Here is an 18,497-nt window from a genome sequence, read left to right on the forward strand (position 1 = left end):
ATTTGAGACATCATCTGTGCATCCCAATAGGCAATGTTTCAGAAATACCTCCCCGTCCCCCAGGCACATGCACCACCACCACCCTCTGCTCCACGGATAGATGATGCCCAGTGATGGTACTGAATACTTCCTGGTACTGAATGAAAGTGTGTTCATTCTACAAACAGCTCTAGTGGTTAGAAAACTCCTGTTACACCCCTCTTTGGCTTTAGTTTTCCCTTGAATGAAGGCAGGCACAAGGAGAAGAGGAGGGAAACAACCTGCAGGTTCTTGCTGACGGGCCAGAGGCAAACCCAACCCTGTCCTGCAGTCTCCCAGAAAGCGGTGGGGGTGATCAGGCTGCTTGGAGGAGTCACAGACCAGCACCCATGCTTGTGTCGGAGACAGCCTCTCAAGTCAGTGAGACCACAGGACAGAGCGAGGCCCTTTGGGGCTACAGTGATCTTGGGAGGGCTTCCTCAAGGAAGAGAGCGGGTGGTGGGCCTTGAAGCACCATGGTGAGCCTTTGGCAAAATGATTGGAATGGGGGATAGTGACAGGAGAAAGAAGTTAACCAAAAAATTAGGATTTGGGGAATGTAGACGTCAAGTGAAACCTTTGGGATTCATCACCTGTGTTCCAAGATTTGGGGATCATATTATAGTTCCAACTATGGAAGGTCTTTTTTGTCTCACTCACTCATCTGTCAGGAGTCTCCTCATCATCTATCTGTCTCCAAGTTTAGAATCACACACCAAGAAATGGAAGAATCCTTAGAGACCGTCTAGTTCAAGCTTTCCCTTTACACACATGGAGAAATTGAGTCCCATAGGGGTAGAAGGGGCAGATTTAGGATTATTGGCGATTGTGTTTATGGTTTGTTCTTTGATTAGAGTAGAGCTCAAAATGCAATTCTTGGCTCTTCTGTAATTGCTCTGCATTCTTGAATTGTCTTTGGTGCTGAAAAGGAAGGGCATTTAGGCCCTGGGTGGGTCTCCTGGCCTTCGTGCTGCCCTGAAATTGACTTCGTAGGTATTGCACACTACCAGGTGCCAGAGACCCACAGGAGAAAGAGAAGACGTTCAATGTCAAGAAGTCACTGTCAGATTGGGCTACTGACGAAGTTAACAAATACGCAGGCTGTCCTTGATGCTCTCCTGACTTATCCTCCACAGCCTACTGTGGGCTGGACCCTAGAAGGGATCTGTGTGTCCCCTGAGTATTGTAACTATTGTCAGAATTTGTTCTGTATTGAGAGGGGTTTGAGCTGGATGTGAGTTGTGTGGGATGTTGCAGTTTGTGGGGGTAGGAGGGTGTGCTGTATAATAAGCTAAAGCCCGTTCCTGTGTGCTGAGCCTGAGAAGTCCCTCTTGTTCTGCTCGTGACACCTGTATCTATCCCACAGCCAATAAAGTGTGCTCGGAGTCTGCAATCCAGAGTGGACTATGTGTTCATCATATTCTGTCCTCCTCAGGTGGCTGAGGTGTTGAAGGTGGAGCTAAGCAAAGTGGGATTAAACATTAATTACTGCGGCTATCATCACGGCCCACAAGAGCAAGCAACCCAGGATCAAGGTGCAGAGCTGTTGGGTGGCCCAGGGCCGAGGACGTGGTGACCAGTAGACATGGCTCAATTTTCTGAGGTCCTGGCTGAAATAGGCGACTTTGGTCGCTTCCAGATACAGCTGATGATACTACTGAGTGTCCCCAACTTCCTGACTGCCTTCTACATGTTTGCCCAGGTCTTCATGGTCCTGGATGAGACCCATCACTGCTCCGTGGACTGGGTCAAGAACCACACTTGGAACCTGAGTGCTGCTGAGCAGCTGTCCCTAAGCGTGCCTTTGGATGCCGCAGGCAAGCCTGAGCCCTGCCTCATGTTCCGGCCGCCCCCTGACGGTGCCAGCCTGGAGGACATCCTCAGCCACCGCTTCAATGAGACACAGGCTTGCGAGATGGGCTGGGACTATCCTGAAGACAGGCAGCCATCCCTAATGAATGAGGTAGGCTGCCCGTGTGTCGGTCTGGGCCCTCTGTTTCGGGTCTGTCACCTCCTCTGCCCTCGGTCACTGGTGTTGCCCCTGTATCTCCCCGTTCCTGAATGAATAACATTGATATGCCTGTTTTACTCTTTGTCCTCTGCCTCTACATCTCCGTCCATTTTCTCTCTGCACTGTCTGTCCATGCATCCATTCACGTTGGCCTGTCCTTCTGTCTTTCCTCCTGCTTCTCTGCCCAGTTGCCTGCCTTTTTTCTGCCCGCTCCTATTTTCCTATCTTTATGCCTTTCTCTCTCTCCCATGTTCCCATCTGTCTGTCCATTTGCTTTCGTCTTTCAGTTGCCTCTGCATGTCTGCCCGCTTACCTCTCTTCCTGTGTCTTTCTCACTCTCTTATGCTGTCCCTTCCCCTGTCCGTTTGTCTGCCTTCCTGCTGGCTTGACTCAGGCTTCCTCCCTTTCAGCTTCTCTCTCCGTCTCCGCCTGCCTGCCTCTGGAAATCTATCCTGTAGATAACTGAGCATTTGCTCTTGCGAATAAATTCATTCTCTTGGAGGGACCCAGCCCCCTACTCCCTCTCCAGCCACCTCAGAGTGGGAAGAGCCCTGGGAAAGCATGGAGGCCCTCTGTTGCATCCCAGATGGCGAGGTGAGGCTCCGAGTGGGGAGAAGGCTTGGCCAGGCCAACACCACGGGTTGACCATGGAGCTGGGACTCCCCCACAGGCTCCTGCTGCCCAGCTCCTTGGAGGAGCGGGAGAGAGCACACATAGCCCAGACACCTGAGTGGAGGGTGTTGATGGGAGGTTCTGTACAGCTCCCACCTATATGGTGGCAGATCCTGAGCCTTCGTGGAGAGGGCAATCTGGAGTCCAGACATTAAACATTCATTTTCCCCGCTATGGGTAAAAACGTCTTTCGTTCTTGGAGGCTCCCAGAGGGCAATGTTTTAACCAAAGGTAAACGTTCACTTTTTAGTATGTGACTACAAGCCTGCCCTCAGGACCCTGGCAGTCCGAGGATGTTTCCTGCCAATCTTCCTCCTGACCCTCCACCTCCTTCTACCCCGCCAGGGGAAAGGGGAGCATGGAGCTCTCCAGCCTATGGATGTAGCCCACCCGAGCTCCGTCTGATGCTCACTGGCCTCGGGCTTACCTCCCCAGCATCACCTCCATAGTAGGTGGCGGCCTTCACCAGTCCTCAGATGCTGTGGGAGTACCTACCACTGCACGTGCTATGCACTCTCTGTCCACCTGGCCGAACAGCAGCCTCCTTAAAGGCAGGCAAACTTCCGGCTGGCTCGGAGCCCACTCTAGCCCGTGTTTACAGCCTGTGCTGCACTAGTCACAGAATTTTATTCAACCGAAGCCCCCTAAGGATTAACTGTGCAGGGAAGAGTCAGAGGAAGGAGGCACCTTGTTCCCTTTCTCCAAGGACCTCTGATGGTCAGGGGACAATCTGTGCTCCTTGTAGGTGGAAACAGGACTGGGTGGGCTCCGAGGCTAGAATTTGCTTCCTCCTACACCAAGGTACCAGAAAAAATTTGATAGAGAAGAGGGGAAGGCCTTTGCAGACAGAGAACAGCGCAAGAAACGCCTGGCAGCAGGAAGCAGTGATGTGTCTCGGGAGCAGCGAGAACTTGGTGTGTCTGGAATAGGGATGGACAGCCTGTGGGAACTGAATGGGATGTTCTCACCGGACCTCCCCCTCAACCCTCAGTCATCATCCTAGACTGTGTTGGTCCTTGGACTTCGTGCCTTTCCCTGACATGCTCCTACACACGCTTACCCTGCCAAGGACCGTGACTCCCAAGGGAATAGCAAGTTTGGGCACTTTGAGACCGCAAGTTGGGTTCCAGCGTAGAGGTACCTTGGTGGGAGATCGTCTACCTCTGTTTCTCATCTATGAGGAGGGGCTGTGCCACACTGATTCAGAGGACCCTCTCTGAGCTGACATCCCGTTTCCTAGTTATAGCCAGCAGCTTCCTATTCAAACGGAAATACAAACAGTCCTAATTTGAGAAGAAAGGTGCACGTTTCCTCATAGACTGTGTGCTCTCAAAGGACAAAGTTCATTTCTCCTTTTCATCCTACGCATCCCACTTTTTGCAGATGCCCATCCTTGGTGAAAGAAAACATGAATCTCTGAATGAGGAGGAAAATAGACTGTCGATGAGTAGCTACAACTGTGTATACTGACCTGGGACCACAGAAGGGGCAGGGATGGGAGGGAAGGGGAAGCAGAGAATAACCAGGTCTAGCGTCTGGAGAAAATGCCTGGTATGTCTGAGGAATGCTGGCATACAAAAGAGGCTGGGAAATAAGCAAGTGTCAACTCTTAAAGGGTCTTAGATACACTGCTGAGGAATTTGGGCTTTCTCCTAGAGACCAAAGAGAGCCACTGAAGGTTTTGGAACAGGGAAGGGAGGTGTGATAGGTGTGCTCCATGAAACGGGGGCAGAAGTCTGTGGACCACTGTGGCAGGCCCCAGACAGAACCATCCACTGGGGGCGTTAGGGCCGGGGTGGTTGCTGACGGGTGTCCCAAGCAGGAGCCCTCTTCATGTTTGTTCCACCTGCAACATAATGCCACCACACGAGCTTAGTGACATGTTGGCACCTCTCTAAGCCACAGTCTCTGCTCCTGCACAATGGAAATGGTAAACCTTCATGGGGTGACAATGGCCACTTAATGAGATAAGGGGCATATAAACTACAGGAAGGTAGTGAATGGTGGCCACTGAGCGGGGATGCCAGCATTGGAAGAATCCCATGGCTTGGCACCATGCCTGCAGGTCACTACAGCCCTTCGTGTCTGAGACAACTGTTGTCACCAGCTGTGAGTTTCATGAGCACAGCGGCCAGTGCACCCTCAGCTGAACTAACATTTACTAAGAGCTTCCTGTGTGGCTGCCACTGCGCTGAGCATGTTACATACATTGATTCCTTTAATCCTGTTGGGTGATACTATGTAGTATTTATATTCTATCCCCATTTTACACATGGGAAACCAAGACACCAACAGATCAGCTAACAGGTTCAAAGGTCCACAGAGTCACTCAATTCTGGCTCCAGACCCTGACAGCAGCCAGCTTTTATTCATTATTATTTATACGTCTAACCACAAAGGCAATCTGTGGCTGCTAAACAAAAGCCGAACAGGATAGAATTAGGTGGAGCAAGTTGAAGTCCCCTGTCCTGCCCTGCTTCATTCCCGCGGGGTATTAATTGCTTGGCACATATTCAAAGTTCTTAAAAATTAACAGTTGTCCTTGAGAACAGAAGTGTGAGCACAATGGTATTATCTAGATTGATTAATTTGTTACTAAAGGTTACTTAACTGATAATGATTGGCCGGTTGACTAGGTATTAGTACATTCATTCCTTCATTCATTCATTCAGCAAACATTTTCTTAGGTTTCACTCAGTTTCAGTCCTTGTCTGGGGCAGTAGAGATGTCTGAACGCTCCTGACATCCAGTTGTGGGACCTAGGATTCACTACTTAACCTCTCCTTCCTTAGGGGAATAGAATGATAAGTCAAGGATTGATGTCAGAATTATATGAGATAATGCACATAAGGCATTAGGTATAGTACCCAACACAGAGTAAGCACTCAAAAGGCATTCGTCATCATTGTGAAGCTATCTCCAGGAGCTCTGGAGAAGCTCGTACGTGTCACGTTTCAACACGTGCATTTGTGTATGGAGCTGAGCTGTGTGCAGGGGTCACAGAACTGGCTGGGGCACAGAACACAACGGGGCGGGTAGGGGTGAGTCACATGTACTTACATGTGTGCACATGCAGCAGACGTGTACAGTTATGTGGACACACGTTCTCCCCGTGGTTTCCCAGTCTGTCACGTTCTCTCAGTGTGTCTCCAAGTGCTTTGCCCCCACCCCCACCGTGTGTGTACACCTGCGAGTGTGTACCCCGTGAGATCACTCTGGTTCCCTGGGGTGCCTTGGCACACAGTTTGGGAACTGTGGGCATCTCCCTGAGAAGTTTAGAGTGGGTGGGCTAAATGTTAAAGGACTTACCCTCAGCTGCCCCTACTCTCAACATCTGCCTCTGTCTGCCTCAGTTCAACCTGGTTTGCGATCAGAAGCACCTGAAGGCGACCTCGCAGTCAGTATACATGGCTGGGCTCCTCATGGGTGCCGTCATCTTTGGACCCCTCTGTGACTGGTAAGAACCTGAGCCTTTCATCCCTTACCCAGCATGCTCTTAGACTCCTGGCACAGGGTCACTGGTCTCTCTCAAATGGGGCTCCCTGGGTGGGGCCACGTGTCCCCCCTCACAGAGAGCGTGGGGAAGGATAGGGCTGGGTCTCCCTGGCTTCTTCCCCTCAGAGCGTCTGCCTGGCCCTGCCCGCTTCTTCCCCCAGGATTGGCCGCAAGGCCACTATCCTGGTGCAGCTGCTGTTCTTCGCGCTCTTCGGTCTGGCCACAGCCTTTATGCCCAGCTTCGAGCTCTACATGGTCCTGCGCTTTGCTGTGGCTACTGCCGTTGCTGGATACACCTTCAGCAATGTCACTCTCCGTGAGTATGTGGGCCCTGAAGCCGTTGGCCACACGGTGAGTCCTTGGAGTCTGGTCACATGCCCCAGACTGCCTGTGGGGGCCTCAGGCACCTGCACCCGCAGTGGTCACACCTGCTCTTCCTGAGCTGGGACGGAGGCCCCAACCCTGGCGGAGAGAGCGGGCAGGGTCTGGCCCAGCCTCAGCCTCTCTGTTACAGTTACAGAGTGGGTGGGGCCCTCGTGGAGAACTCAGGCTGTGGTCCTGGCCCAGTGCACCTTCTCGCTCGGGCAGATGGCGCTTGCAGGCCTTGCCTATGGTGTCCGCAACTGGAGGCTCTTCCAGATTGCTGGCACTGCACCTGTCTTGCTGCTGTTCTTCTACTTCTGGTGAGGAGAGAGTTCCTGGGAGCCAGCTACCCTTGGTTAGCTGGGCCGCGGTGGGTTTGGCATGCAGCACTTACCTTCACTCAGGCGTGTCAGGGAGACAGACTGCAAAGGCTGTGGGGTTCAGTGTGTACTGAAACGGTACCCCAAGCTCATAGTTATCCTGACCTATAGGGCTCTGCCAGAATCGGCACGGTGGCTCCTGACCCGGGGGCGGGTTGAGGAGGCTAAACAAGTGCTCCAGAAGGCGGCCTCGGTCAACAAGCGGAAACTCTCCCCGGAGCTCCTGAGCCAGGTACTTCCAGCAGGCCGGACCTGCCCTGCCCCAGATCTCTCACATACAGACCTTTCTGCTGTCCCCTCACTCTGTGTCTTCCTCCCAGCTGGTCCCAGAGAAGACAGGCCCCTCAGGGAATGCCCTGGATCTGTTCAGACACCCCCAGCTCCGGAAGGTGACCCTGATTCTCTTCTTCGTCTGGTGAGTGCCCTGGGGCCCGAGCCAAGGGCTGCCACTTCCCTGGTGTGTGTCAGTGGCATGTGGGATGGTGGCTCTCTGGCTGGGATGGGCTGTGTGGGAGTGACTGGGTCTCTCCCTGGTGGTGCTACTGTTTTCTGCTTTGACTTCTGGCCAGTCAGGCCGTCTTTCTCTTTCTGAACGTCATGGTGTCTCATCATCCAGCAGTGACAGGGACTCTTGGACGTGTTGTAGGTTTGTGGACAGCCTGGGGTACTTCGGCCTGAGCCTCCAAGTAGGGGACTTCGGCCTGGACATCTACCTGACACAGCTCATCTTCGGCGCAGTTGAGGTGCCCGCGCGCTACTCCAGCATCTTCATGATGCAGTGGTTTGGCCGCAGGTGGAGCCAGCTGGGGACTCTGGTTCTGGGTGGCCTCATGTGTATCACCATCATCTTCATCCCGGCAGGTGCCAAGGCTGGCTCTCCCCCGCCCCCGCCCACCCCCATTCCCCTGTGGCCAGAGGCCCATTGCTTTTCTTTCCGGGGTGCGGGTACAGGAGTGAGGAGCTGGGTTGGGCCGGGCAGGGGGCAGGGCCTGGGTGACGGAGCCATCTGCCCTCCGTGGGGCTGACCGGCATGCCTCCCCAGATCTGCCCGTGGTGGTCACTGTGCTGGCCGTGGTGGGGAAGTTTGCCACAGCCGCTGGGTTTACCATCTCCTACGTGTACTCTGCTGAGCTCTTCCCCACCGTCATCCGGTAAGGGCTGCTGGTGCAGCTCATGCACCTCTGCTCCTGACACCATCCTTCTGCTGTCCTCACCGCCCTCTCACAAATAGCTTGTGAGGCTGGCTCTGGGACAGCAGTGCTGGGTGCGGTCCGGGACAACCTGAAAGCTAGTTCAATCCCCCACGTTGTCCCCAGGCTGGTGGAGGACCCATAGAGAGGTAGGCCATGCCCTGGCCTTGTCAGGACTGGGATATGGAGTAAGTCTAAGAACGAATGGCCCAGAAGCAACAGCAGGTGGGGGTAGCGGGTGGCAAGAGGTGCAGCCTTTGACCTGAGACTGGATAGGTGAGCAGGCATGTAGCAGGCAGACAGAGAGGTCTGGAGGTGGGAGAAGCGGGGCACAGATGGACAACAGGTAGTTCAATGTGCAGGAGGAAGGCTAGGTGAGCCTGGAGGCCCTGCAAGCCTGTGGGAGCCAGAATGAGGGGTCTGGGCTCTCCCAGGGAGGTGTGCTGAGGTGGCGCTGTGGCCCGGATTTGAGGTTGGGTCGGCTCAGTTTGTACTGGTCTTCCCCTAGGCAGACGGGCATGGGGCTCGTGGGCATCACGTCAAGGATTGCGGGCATCATCACGCCACTCGTGATCCTGCTGGGCGAGTACCATGCAGCCCTCCCTATGGTCATCTACGGCAGCCTCCCCATTGGGGCAGGCTTACTCTGTGCACTGCTGCCAGAGACACGTGGCCAGACCCTGAAGGACACCATCGCGGACCTGGAGCAGGGGCCCCACCCACAGTGAGCTGCTTGCTTTCGCTGAAGCCCAGGACCTGGCCCCTATCCTAGAAGCCCAACCCTCTCCCTCATCATCCGTTCATTGTTGCGTAGAGACCAACATTCGGGGGGCCTCAGGAACCACAGATACTTGACTAGCTTTGGGTTCGATGCCCCCTGCTTTGGGTAGGGTTGGGGAGGAACACGGCCACAGGACCATTTCCTGGTCGGCCAGTAAAGGCCTTCTGCTCTCTCTAGGTCTCTGAAGTCAGCGCCCTCAGAAAAGGAAACAGAGGCCGCAGGAGGAACTGGCCCAGGGCTGGCCTTTGTGAGCAGCACGTACTTCTGATTCTATTCCCCTGTACACGGCTGAGACCTGAAGGCAAGACCAGCTTTGCTGATGGACATGGCTGAGCACCAGCACCCATTGCTGAGCCCACTCCCAGAGGCCTGGGACAGGGCCTCCGTCCTTTCATCGTCTTTCTTGTCCCCAGATCCCCACCTCTAACACCCTCTTCTGGGTTAGGGTCTTGGGTGGGTCTTTGGCTTATTTTCCTGTAGTCTGGTGGGGCATCCCCTGAGGCCTTCAATCTGGGGTCCCCTGTCCTCAAAGCATAGTCAAGGCCAGAGCAGAACACTTAGAGAGGGCCTTTCCAAGAGTGGGGAGGAAGAAAAGAAAAAATGTGGATTGTGGAGTCTGTCCACGCAGGTGGATGAAAAGGCCATGGGTGAAGAGAAAGTGGTGGTTCCTTCTACTGGCTAGACCAGGCCCTCTGGCTAACGTGGGGGCCTCAGCACATTTCATCCACTGAGAGAAGACCATGTCCAGTGGAAATCAAAGCTTCAGTCTTGCTTTCTCCTCAAAGACCCTCTATCCCCTTGCCCCACACTCAGCTCAGGGCTAACCTGTGTGGCTCAGGCACCAGCGGTAGGGAAAGATCGGGGGTGGGTTCTGTTTCTCTCTGTGCCCCCCACCTCCCTTTCACAGTCTGCTGCTTCTGGCTCCTGCAGGGCCCGAGCAGGGCGAGGGGAAAGCACAGCAGTCTTGACTTAGCTGCCACTGGTTGTGGTTCTTTCCAGGTTGTGCTGGCTAATCATCAGTCAGTGCACTCCAGCGGGCATCAGAAAGTCGGCTTTCCCTCGGGGCATATCCATGGCTTTCCAGATCCTCTCAGGACCTTTGATTGTTCCTTAATATGAGCCATATCCTCACCACTGACCTTGAAACCCAACATTGCTCCCCGCGTCCCGTCGTCTCTCTTACTGCTCGCATACCTTACCATAGAAGACCCCCCCCCCTCAGGTGGGGTCCCTCAGGCCAGGCTACCTTCCCCAGCAGCTGATTGGCCCACAAGAACACCGTACATCCTTGTGCCACGAAGAAAGGGAAAAGAGCTTGGTTGGCCACTACGCCTTCCTTTGCCCTGCCTTCAAACGCATCTCTGGCTGACCTCTCTCCAGACAGTAAGGTTCCATCTCTCCTCACTGGCACAAGGGTTCAAAAAAGGGTTCCTCAGGCCTCCGTGCCTCACACTCAGCTCCTCTGTGGGAGCGTGGAGGTGGAGGTAGGTGCTGGACCAGTTTTCTCTTTGTCGATCTAGCATGGAAGTGTCCAGCTCCTCTCTTTCGATTACACGGATATTTGTTATGCACAGTTCTCAGCGTGGACGTGACAGGCAAAAGTTCTATTTAACTTCCTGCTGCATACCCAGTCATGGAGTCCCACGTCTAACTCTCCCCTGGGGGACACTCAGAAGTCTTTCTTGGCATTATGGGGCACCCAGGCTGAAACTGCCAAGGGGGTGAAAAACCTGACTCGGAATTAGGAGACGGCTGTTTCGAAGGCAGTTTCCTCCTCTGATATGTGGACACTTGCAGCCTTTTGAGGCAGAACGATCTTTATTCCTGGACAGACACTTAAACGGATCCTTTCTTGACACAAGCATAAATGTGAAGATTCACCTATTGCCTCTGGGCAGGTCTTTAGAGACTTTTATTTCTTTAGGGATTGTGAGCCATTGGGAGGGAGAAAGATGTATGTATGTGTGTGTATGTATGTATGAATGACAAAGCGCCCTGTGACTTGTTCTGGACAATGTTCGTCTTTTAGCAGTTGCCGATGGGAGGTGAGCAACCGAGACCCCGGGACCTCAGAGGACAAGATATGCAGGCCTGATCTGGACTCTACGGAGGCGCAGTGGCCAGCTTGGGCTGGGCAGTGGCTGTTCTCCCTAGGGTGTTGGTGAGCACAGAAGAGCCCAGATTCGGGGGACATGCTAGTGGTGGGCCCATTACTCATGTGATGGTTAGCTTTGTGGGGGCTAGTACCGGACTCACCTCTCGGGCCTTGGGGACAGGAGCCCTCCGACTCTGGGTTCCAGGCTTCCCATTTTCCAGTGGATTACTTTGTAGTTCCCTTTACACTGATCCTTAAGGATTCTAATCTCAGGTGTCCTGGCTGGGTGTGAAAGGCAAAGGGCTCCAGCAATCTGCCCTCAGGGTCCAATTAGATAAGAAAGGAGGGCCATCTGCCATCCCAGATCACTGCCAGGCACGGGGCAGGGCTGAGTCCTGAGCGTGGCCCTGACTCATACGCCACTAAGCTGTGCCTCACTTGCTCGCTCACTCGAAATGATACCATGGCTGAGGAACAGAGGACACCGTGGTGTTAAACAAGGCCGCTGACCCCGTGTGCCCGGACTGGCAGGCCCCCTTGAGGTTGGATGTTCTGGGAGAGAACTGCCGGCAGGAGGGGATACAGATGCCCTTTACGAGTGAAGACTAACAATGAGCAGGGGCTGCAGCTGCAAGGATTTCTGGGTGTTTGAGGAACCAGACCTAGGTGGGGCTTGCAAGGCCAAGTCCTTAATTTTGAACTTGGTTCTGAGGGTACTGAAAGCTACTGATTTTCTTTTCTCATTGCTGTTCAGTAAGATTTGCATTTTAATAATTATCCTTTATATGACAAATGTGTTGGAAGAGGGCAAAAGTAGAAGCAGAGAAGCCAGGCAGAGCGTCAGTATGACAATGAAATGTATTGCCAACATTCCCGACCTCAGTTGATCCTCACAGCATTCAGTGATGAAATGGGTCGATGCCAATGGCACTGGGGGAAGCTGGGTTTGAGAGCAAATTAGGAGGTGAAGCCCCTGTGACTGGTTGCTCCCTGGGCCTGTGCCCAGCAGCTTAGCATCTTGGTTTCTTTTAGCTCTGCCCAGGGGAAGCCCCTGGCAGCTAGCACCCATGCCCTCCCTCCTCAGAGAGACCCCGGAGACTGATGAGTGTCCTGTGCATCTTGTGTTCACTATTGAATCGAAAGTCAAAGGCACCCCCACACTTCCCACTTCTGCTTTGACACCCCCCACTGACCTGGCCCCAAACCTTCCCACTTCTACCCATGGTCTCAAACCTGTTTCTGGATCTGCTGCTCCAAATCCAGCAGAAGCCCCCGTATCCTCCGCCCTCTAGAAGGGTACTCCATCTCCCGCCTCTTTCTCTGGTCACGTATCCTCTCACAGCCAGGGAGCTGGGGCGACAGCCTCACTACTCCCCATGGCGACCGCTCGCCCACTTCGGCCCTTCCCACCTGGAGGAACCTCCTCTTGTAGAAACAGCTCTTCTTGCTCCCACCTCCGGCCCTCCATCTCATGCAGCGTCATTCATCTAAAGCTGCCTGATTCATGGTTGTCCCTCCCACTCCAGTTGCTGCCTCTAGCTTGGGAAAATTCATCTCCACCTCCAAAATCTCAAAACTGTCTGACGTATGAGTGAATAAATGAAGAAATCTCTAATTCAGACACCCCACTCTGAGCACAGCGTCCCAGCCTTCGGGCTTGTTTGCTCCCTCACTGAATCTGCCTGAGTCTGCCTACGCTGCAATAACAAAGTACCATAGACTGGGTGGCTTGTAACAGAAATTCATTTTCTCACAGCTCTGGAGGCTGGAAGTCCAAGCTCAGGCTGCTGGCAGGGTCGCGTTCTCCTGAGGGTCCCCTTCTTGGCTTGCAGACAGCCACCTCCTCGCTGTGCCCTCACATGGCTTTTCCTTGGTGCATGCAAGTGGACGGAGAGAGATCTTCCTCTCCTTCCAAAGCCACTAATTCCATCATGACTGCCCACCCTCGTGACTGCATTGAACCCAGACGACCTCCCAAAGGCCCATATCCAAATATCATTACATTGGGGGCCAGGGCTTCCACACAGAAATGGGGGTCTGGGGTGGACGCAAACATTCTGTCCACAATACCATCCTTAGCCTCATTGGTCCCTGTGGTCTGCTGACCTTGTTACTGCCTGCCCACCTGTGCCCTCCGCTCAGATTGGAGGATGGAAGCCATCACTTTCACTTCTTTTGGGAGATAGGTAGAACTCATTTCTCTCTGTTACCAGCACCCTGCGCTTCAATCCTTTCATCCTTCAGTTGGACCCAACTAGCAACATCATGGCAGCGATGAGCCTGATTATGTGCCTTCTGTCTCCCTGCCCCCCAGATTGCTGGGCGCTACTGGAGAGAGACTGTCACGTGCCCAGCAAGTCTGTTCCGAGAATTAAGGGTCGTCAGCCTCAAATGGGCCTTTAATAGCACCCAGCATTCCCAGCAGCTACTTTTTAGTCAGCTTGTCTGCCAGCTCTCACCAGTGGCTTTGTCGAACCTCCACTCTGCATCCCTCCCTTCACCTACCTCCTAACAGTCGCTTCTCCACCTCCTTTCAGAGAAAAGACAAGCCCTCTGATGGCAGCTCCCCAAACTTCTCACCACTGACTCTTCAACCTCCATTCTCCCCGCCCCTTCTACAGTGAAAGAACTGTCCTGCGCAGAGATGGGACTGAAGCTCCTGGGGGCCAGGTCCTTAGCGCTGTTCTCACCTCCGCCCCAGATCTGGGATTGGCTGAAAGGAGGGCCTCGTCCTCCTCTGATTCTCCTCCCCAGCCCCCTCTCTGAGGCATGGGGACTGAGGATGGATCAGTTGTGTCTGGAAGGACGGGAGAATTTCCCTCATTGGAGGAGGGCCCCTTAATGGCAGTGCAGCTGCTCCTGGTGCCAGGAAGTCTGCACAGAGGCATGGGGCCGGCTCATGTGGAGAGTTTCAACCTGCCTTGCCCCATTCTGTCCCTACTATCTATGGCCAGTTGTACCCCGGAGTAGAAGGCTGATCCTCACCATTCTTACCCCACCCCGAGGACCTCCCTGCCCCATTGTGACACTACTCCCTGGTCACCAATGGAACCCAAAGGTTCTGTTCCCAAGAGTCTGGCCAAGGCTGGCTTGTGGTCCTGTCTCCAGGGAGAAGGAATGGGAGGGTGTGGAGGGTGCCAATGGTGATGATACCGGGCAGTGGCCAGGCGGCATAAACACCACATGTTGACAGCAGCCTGTCAGGACACGTCCGGCTATGGGGCGTCGATGGAAAGAGCAGGCTGCCCTCAAAGGAAGCATGAGTTCTCAGGTGTGGCTTCCGGTCATTTCCAGTCCTCAGATGGAGTGTTGCTCCTGGCTCTGCCTCCCTGTTCCAGGCCTCAGTTTCCTCTTTTGTACATTGAGAATTAATTGCTTGGGGCCTGTCCACCAGGCAAGGGATCTCTGGAATCAGTAGAGGAATCAAGTGCTCCAGGCCCTTGCAGACTGTCAGAACCCTGTGGGTATTCAGGTGATGCAGGGGGGACACGGCAGGGGACGCTGCAGGGGAAAGAAGGAGCAGCTGGCTCTAGGACCAAAAGCCAAGTATCTGTGAGGACAGCACATGTTCCCTCCCGCCTTCCTGGGACGTCTCCTCTGTCCCCTCCACACCTCCACCCCTCCAACCTTACACACATATACACTGTATTAGTTTCCTATTGCTGCTGTAACAAATTACCACAAACTTAGTGGCTTAAAACAACACGAACTCATTTCCTTACAGTTGTGGAAATCAGAAGTCCACAGTGGGTCTTACTGGCCTGAAATCAAGGCGTCAGGAGGGGTCCATTCCTTTCTGGAGGCTCAGAGGAGAATTCATTTTCTTGCCTTTTCCAGCCTCTGGAGGCTGCCTGCGTTCCTTGGCTCATGGTCCCTTCCCATTTTCTAAGCCAGCAGTGGCCAGTCAATCTTAATGGATGTAACTGAAATTTATTCATTTTCACTGCTGTATTGTACTCTATATAAATATACCACAATTTATCCATTCTTCTGTTGATGGGCATTTGGCCTTTTTTGTTTTTTTCATATTTGGAGTGTGTTGTCATGAACATTTTGGTATTCATTGCCTGGATCACATGTATAAATGTTCCCTGAGATTGTATACCTGGGAGTAGATCTGCTGGGTCACAAAGTGTGTGAATATTCCACTTTATAAGACAATGCCAAGTTGTTTTCCAAAGTGGAACTATGCACCATTCTGCCAGAAATGTATGAAAAATAGACGTTCTCTAACACTTGGTATTGTCAGACTTCTTTAGTTTTGTTAAGCAAATGAGTATAAATATTTCATTCAGGTCTTAATTTGTATGTCCCTCATTATTAAAGAGATTAAACATTTCTTCATGTTTGTGGACCACATGAATTTCCTCTTCTTGAAATGTCCATTCGTGTCTTTTGCCCATTTTTCTATATTGTCTTTTCATTATTGATTTGTAGGTTCCTTTACATATTCTTGATTCTAATTTTATTTTCAGTAATATGTGTTTGCAAATATATTCTCCTACTTGTGACTTGGTTTTCCTTTTCCTTTAGGACTTGCATTTTTTTAAAGTCAAATTTATAACTTTAACATTGTATGTTTAGCTTCTGTGGTTTGTTTAAGAAACCCTCACCTGAAAATCAAAAATATATTCCCTATATTTTCTACTAAAAGTTTTGTTCTTGAAATTTTAGTCCTTAATAGGACTGGACTTTCTGTGTTTGGTGTGAGACAGGAATCCAATGGTTAATTTCTTTGTTCACTTACTGATCTGTCATGCTTTTTCTCTCTCTCCCTCTCTCTCATCAAAATTTTGTTTGCATAAGTCTACTTCTGAGCTTCCTATTTAATTATTCCTGCATTGATACCACTTTGTCTTTAATGAATGGGACTTTGTAATAAATTTCTTTTTTTTTTTTTTTTTTTATAAATTTCTATATTTAGCAGGACATATCATTCCCTCTTATTATTATTCAGAATTGTGTTAGGGCTTTGTTCTTTCATATTAATTTTAGAATCATCTTGACATGTGTCACAACAAATATCTTTTGGATTTTGACTGGAGTTGTACTAAATCTACACATCGATATGGGGGAGAACTGATAACTTTTATTTAGGACCATGAACTATATCTCTGTTTTTCTTCCTTAACATATTTCTGTAAGTTTTATAATTATTTTGTACGCAGGTCTTGCACATATTTTTAAACCGTTTTATTGTGATACAATATACATACACTTGACTATTTTAACCCTTTAAAATTTTTAGCTTTATTGGGGTATAACTGACATAAAATTGTAAGATATTTAAAGTATACATTGTGGGGCTTTGATTTACATATACATTGTGAAAGGATTCTGCCCATCTAGTTAATTAACACATCTGTCACCTCATATATTTACCTTTTTTTTAAGTTCTACTCTCAGCAAATTTCAATTGTACCATAGTGTTATCAACTATAGTCTCCATGTTTTACACCCTCAGAACTTATTCAATCCTATAGCTGAAAGTTTGTACCCTTTTTCTGACCTCTCCCTATTTCCCCCACCCTCTGGCCCCTGGAAATTACTTTTCTACTTTCTATGAGTTTGAGTTTTATTTTTTTTTAAAGATTCCACATATAAGTGATGCTATGCAGTATTTGTCTTTGTCTGGCATATTTCACTTAGCAAAATGCTCTCAAGTTCCATTCACGTTGTAAAAAATGGCAGGATTTCCTTCTTTCTCAGGACTGAATAACATCACATCTTCTTTATCCATTCATCCATTGATGGATACTTAGGTTGTTTCCATGCCTTGGCTATTGTGAATAATGCTGCAATGAACATGGGCGTGATGTCTCTTTGAAAGAGTGATTTCATTTCCTTTGAATGTATACCTAGAAGTGAGGTTGCTGGATGATATGGTAGTTCTATTTTTAAGTTTTGAAGAAACTTCATATTGTTTTCCACAGTGGTTGCACCAATTTACATTTATTCCCACTAATAGCACACAAGGATTCCCTTTTCTCCACATCCTTATTTCTTGCCTTTTGGATGACAGCCATTCTAACAGGTGTGAGGTCATATATCATTGTGGTTTTGATTTGCATTTCTCTGCTGATTAGTGGTGTTGAGAACCTTTTCATGTATGTGTTGGCCATTTGTATGTTGTCTTTGAGACAATGTCTGTTCAGTCCCTCAGTCCAGTTTTAAACTGGATTATTTGTTGTTGGATTTTTTTTTCTTTTTTGCTATTAAGTTTACGAGTTCTTTCATTTTAACCGTTTTTAAGGGTACAGTTCAGAGGCATTAAGTGCATTCACACTGCAGTGAAACTATTACCACCATGCATCTCCAGAGCTTTTGCATCTCCCCCAGCTGAACTCTGTACCCATTTAACAATAACTTCCCATTCTGTCCTCCTCCCAGCCCTTGGCAACCACCATTCTACTTTCTGACTCTGAATTTGACTACTCGATGTCCCTCATATGAGTGAAATCATACAATATTTGTCCTTTTGTGACTGACTTATTTCACTTAGTGTAAGATTCGAAAGTTTCATCCGTGTTGTAGCATGTATGTATAAGAATTTCATTCCTTTTTAAAGCTGAATAATATACATATATTGTATATGTGTATATATATCATATTTTGCTTACCTATTCCCGCATTAACGGACACTTGGGTTGTTGCCACCTTTTGGCTATTGTGAATAATGCTGGTAGGAACATTGGTGTACAAGTAGCTGTTTGAATCCCTACTTTTAATTATTTTGGGCTTATACCCAGAAGTGGAATTGCTAAATCAAATGATAACTCTGTTTTTAATTTTTCAAGGAACTGCTGCAATGGTTGCACTATTTTATATTTCCATCAGCAATGTACAAGGGTTCCAACTTCCCCAATTCCTCACCAACACGTTTTTTAAAATAATAGCCATTCCACATATTTGGGTGTTTTCCACATATTTTGTAAGATTTGTTCCCAGTTTACATTTTCTTAATATTATAAATGGTGTCTTTTTTTCAATTTCTCTGTTTAGAAATCTTTTGGTTTGAAATCATTTTAAAGTAACAAAAAAGTTGCAAAAGCGTCCATTTCTCCATCCGGAAGGACGTTGGTATTAAGGGAGAAAATAGCTACCATGTCTTCCAGTGCTTTGGCGAAACCTCAGATGCGTGGCCTTCTGGCCAAGCGTCTGCGATTTCATATTGTTGGAGCAGTCCTTGTTTCTCTGGGGGTTGCAGCTTTCTATAAGTTTGCTGTGGCTGAACCAAGGAAGAAGGCATATGCAGATTTCTACAGAAATTATGATTCCATGAAAGATTTTGAGGAGATGAGGAAGGCTGGTATCTTTCAGAGTGCAAAGTGATTTCGGAGTGTAAAGAATTTCTTTGAGTTGACTTCCATGGAAGTTTGTCACTGACCTGTGTTCCTGAACTATGAAACGTGGATATTTGGGCTAAGGGATAGTTTCTCTTGATAAATAAACAAATGTTGTAGACAGAAAAAAAAAAAAAGTTGCAAAAACA

The 18,497-nt window shown here is 50.1% G+C and overlaps 2 protein-coding genes across 2 annotated transcripts; both read left to right on the plus strand.

The window, feature by feature from the left end:
* Positions 1 to 1,557: 1,557 nt before the first annotated feature.
* On the plus strand, positions 1,558 to 10,803 carry SLC22A13 (solute carrier family 22 member 13). The gene is made up of 10 exons (XM_081071959.1): positions 1,558 to 1,981; positions 6,055 to 6,158; positions 6,358 to 6,512; positions 6,711 to 6,879; positions 7,051 to 7,171; positions 7,260 to 7,354; positions 7,586 to 7,800; positions 7,982 to 8,090; positions 8,638 to 8,853; positions 9,088 to 10,803. The coding sequence occupies exons 1-10, from the start codon at positions 1,604 to 1,606 to the stop codon at positions 9,176 to 9,178; spliced, it is 1,653 nt and encodes a 550-aa protein (XP_080928085.1). The 5' UTR covers positions 1,558 to 1,603; the 3' UTR covers positions 9,179 to 10,803.
* A 7,258-nt stretch (positions 10,804 to 18,061) lies between these two features.
* On the plus strand, positions 18,062 to 18,474 carry LOC308507486 (cytochrome c oxidase subunit 6C). The gene has a single exon (XM_081072488.1). The coding sequence runs from the start codon at positions 18,110 to 18,112 to the stop codon at positions 18,335 to 18,337; it is 228 nt and encodes a 75-aa protein (XP_080928614.1). The 5' UTR covers positions 18,062 to 18,109; the 3' UTR covers positions 18,338 to 18,474.
* The last annotated feature ends 23 nt before the right edge of the window (positions 18,475 to 18,497 follow it).

This window comes from Rhinolophus hipposideros (genome assembly GCF_964194185.1).
Source record: "Rhinolophus hipposideros genome assembly, chromosome: 14".
NCBI classification, from domain to species: domain Eukaryota; kingdom Metazoa; phylum Chordata; class Mammalia; order Chiroptera; family Rhinolophidae; genus Rhinolophus; species Rhinolophus hipposideros.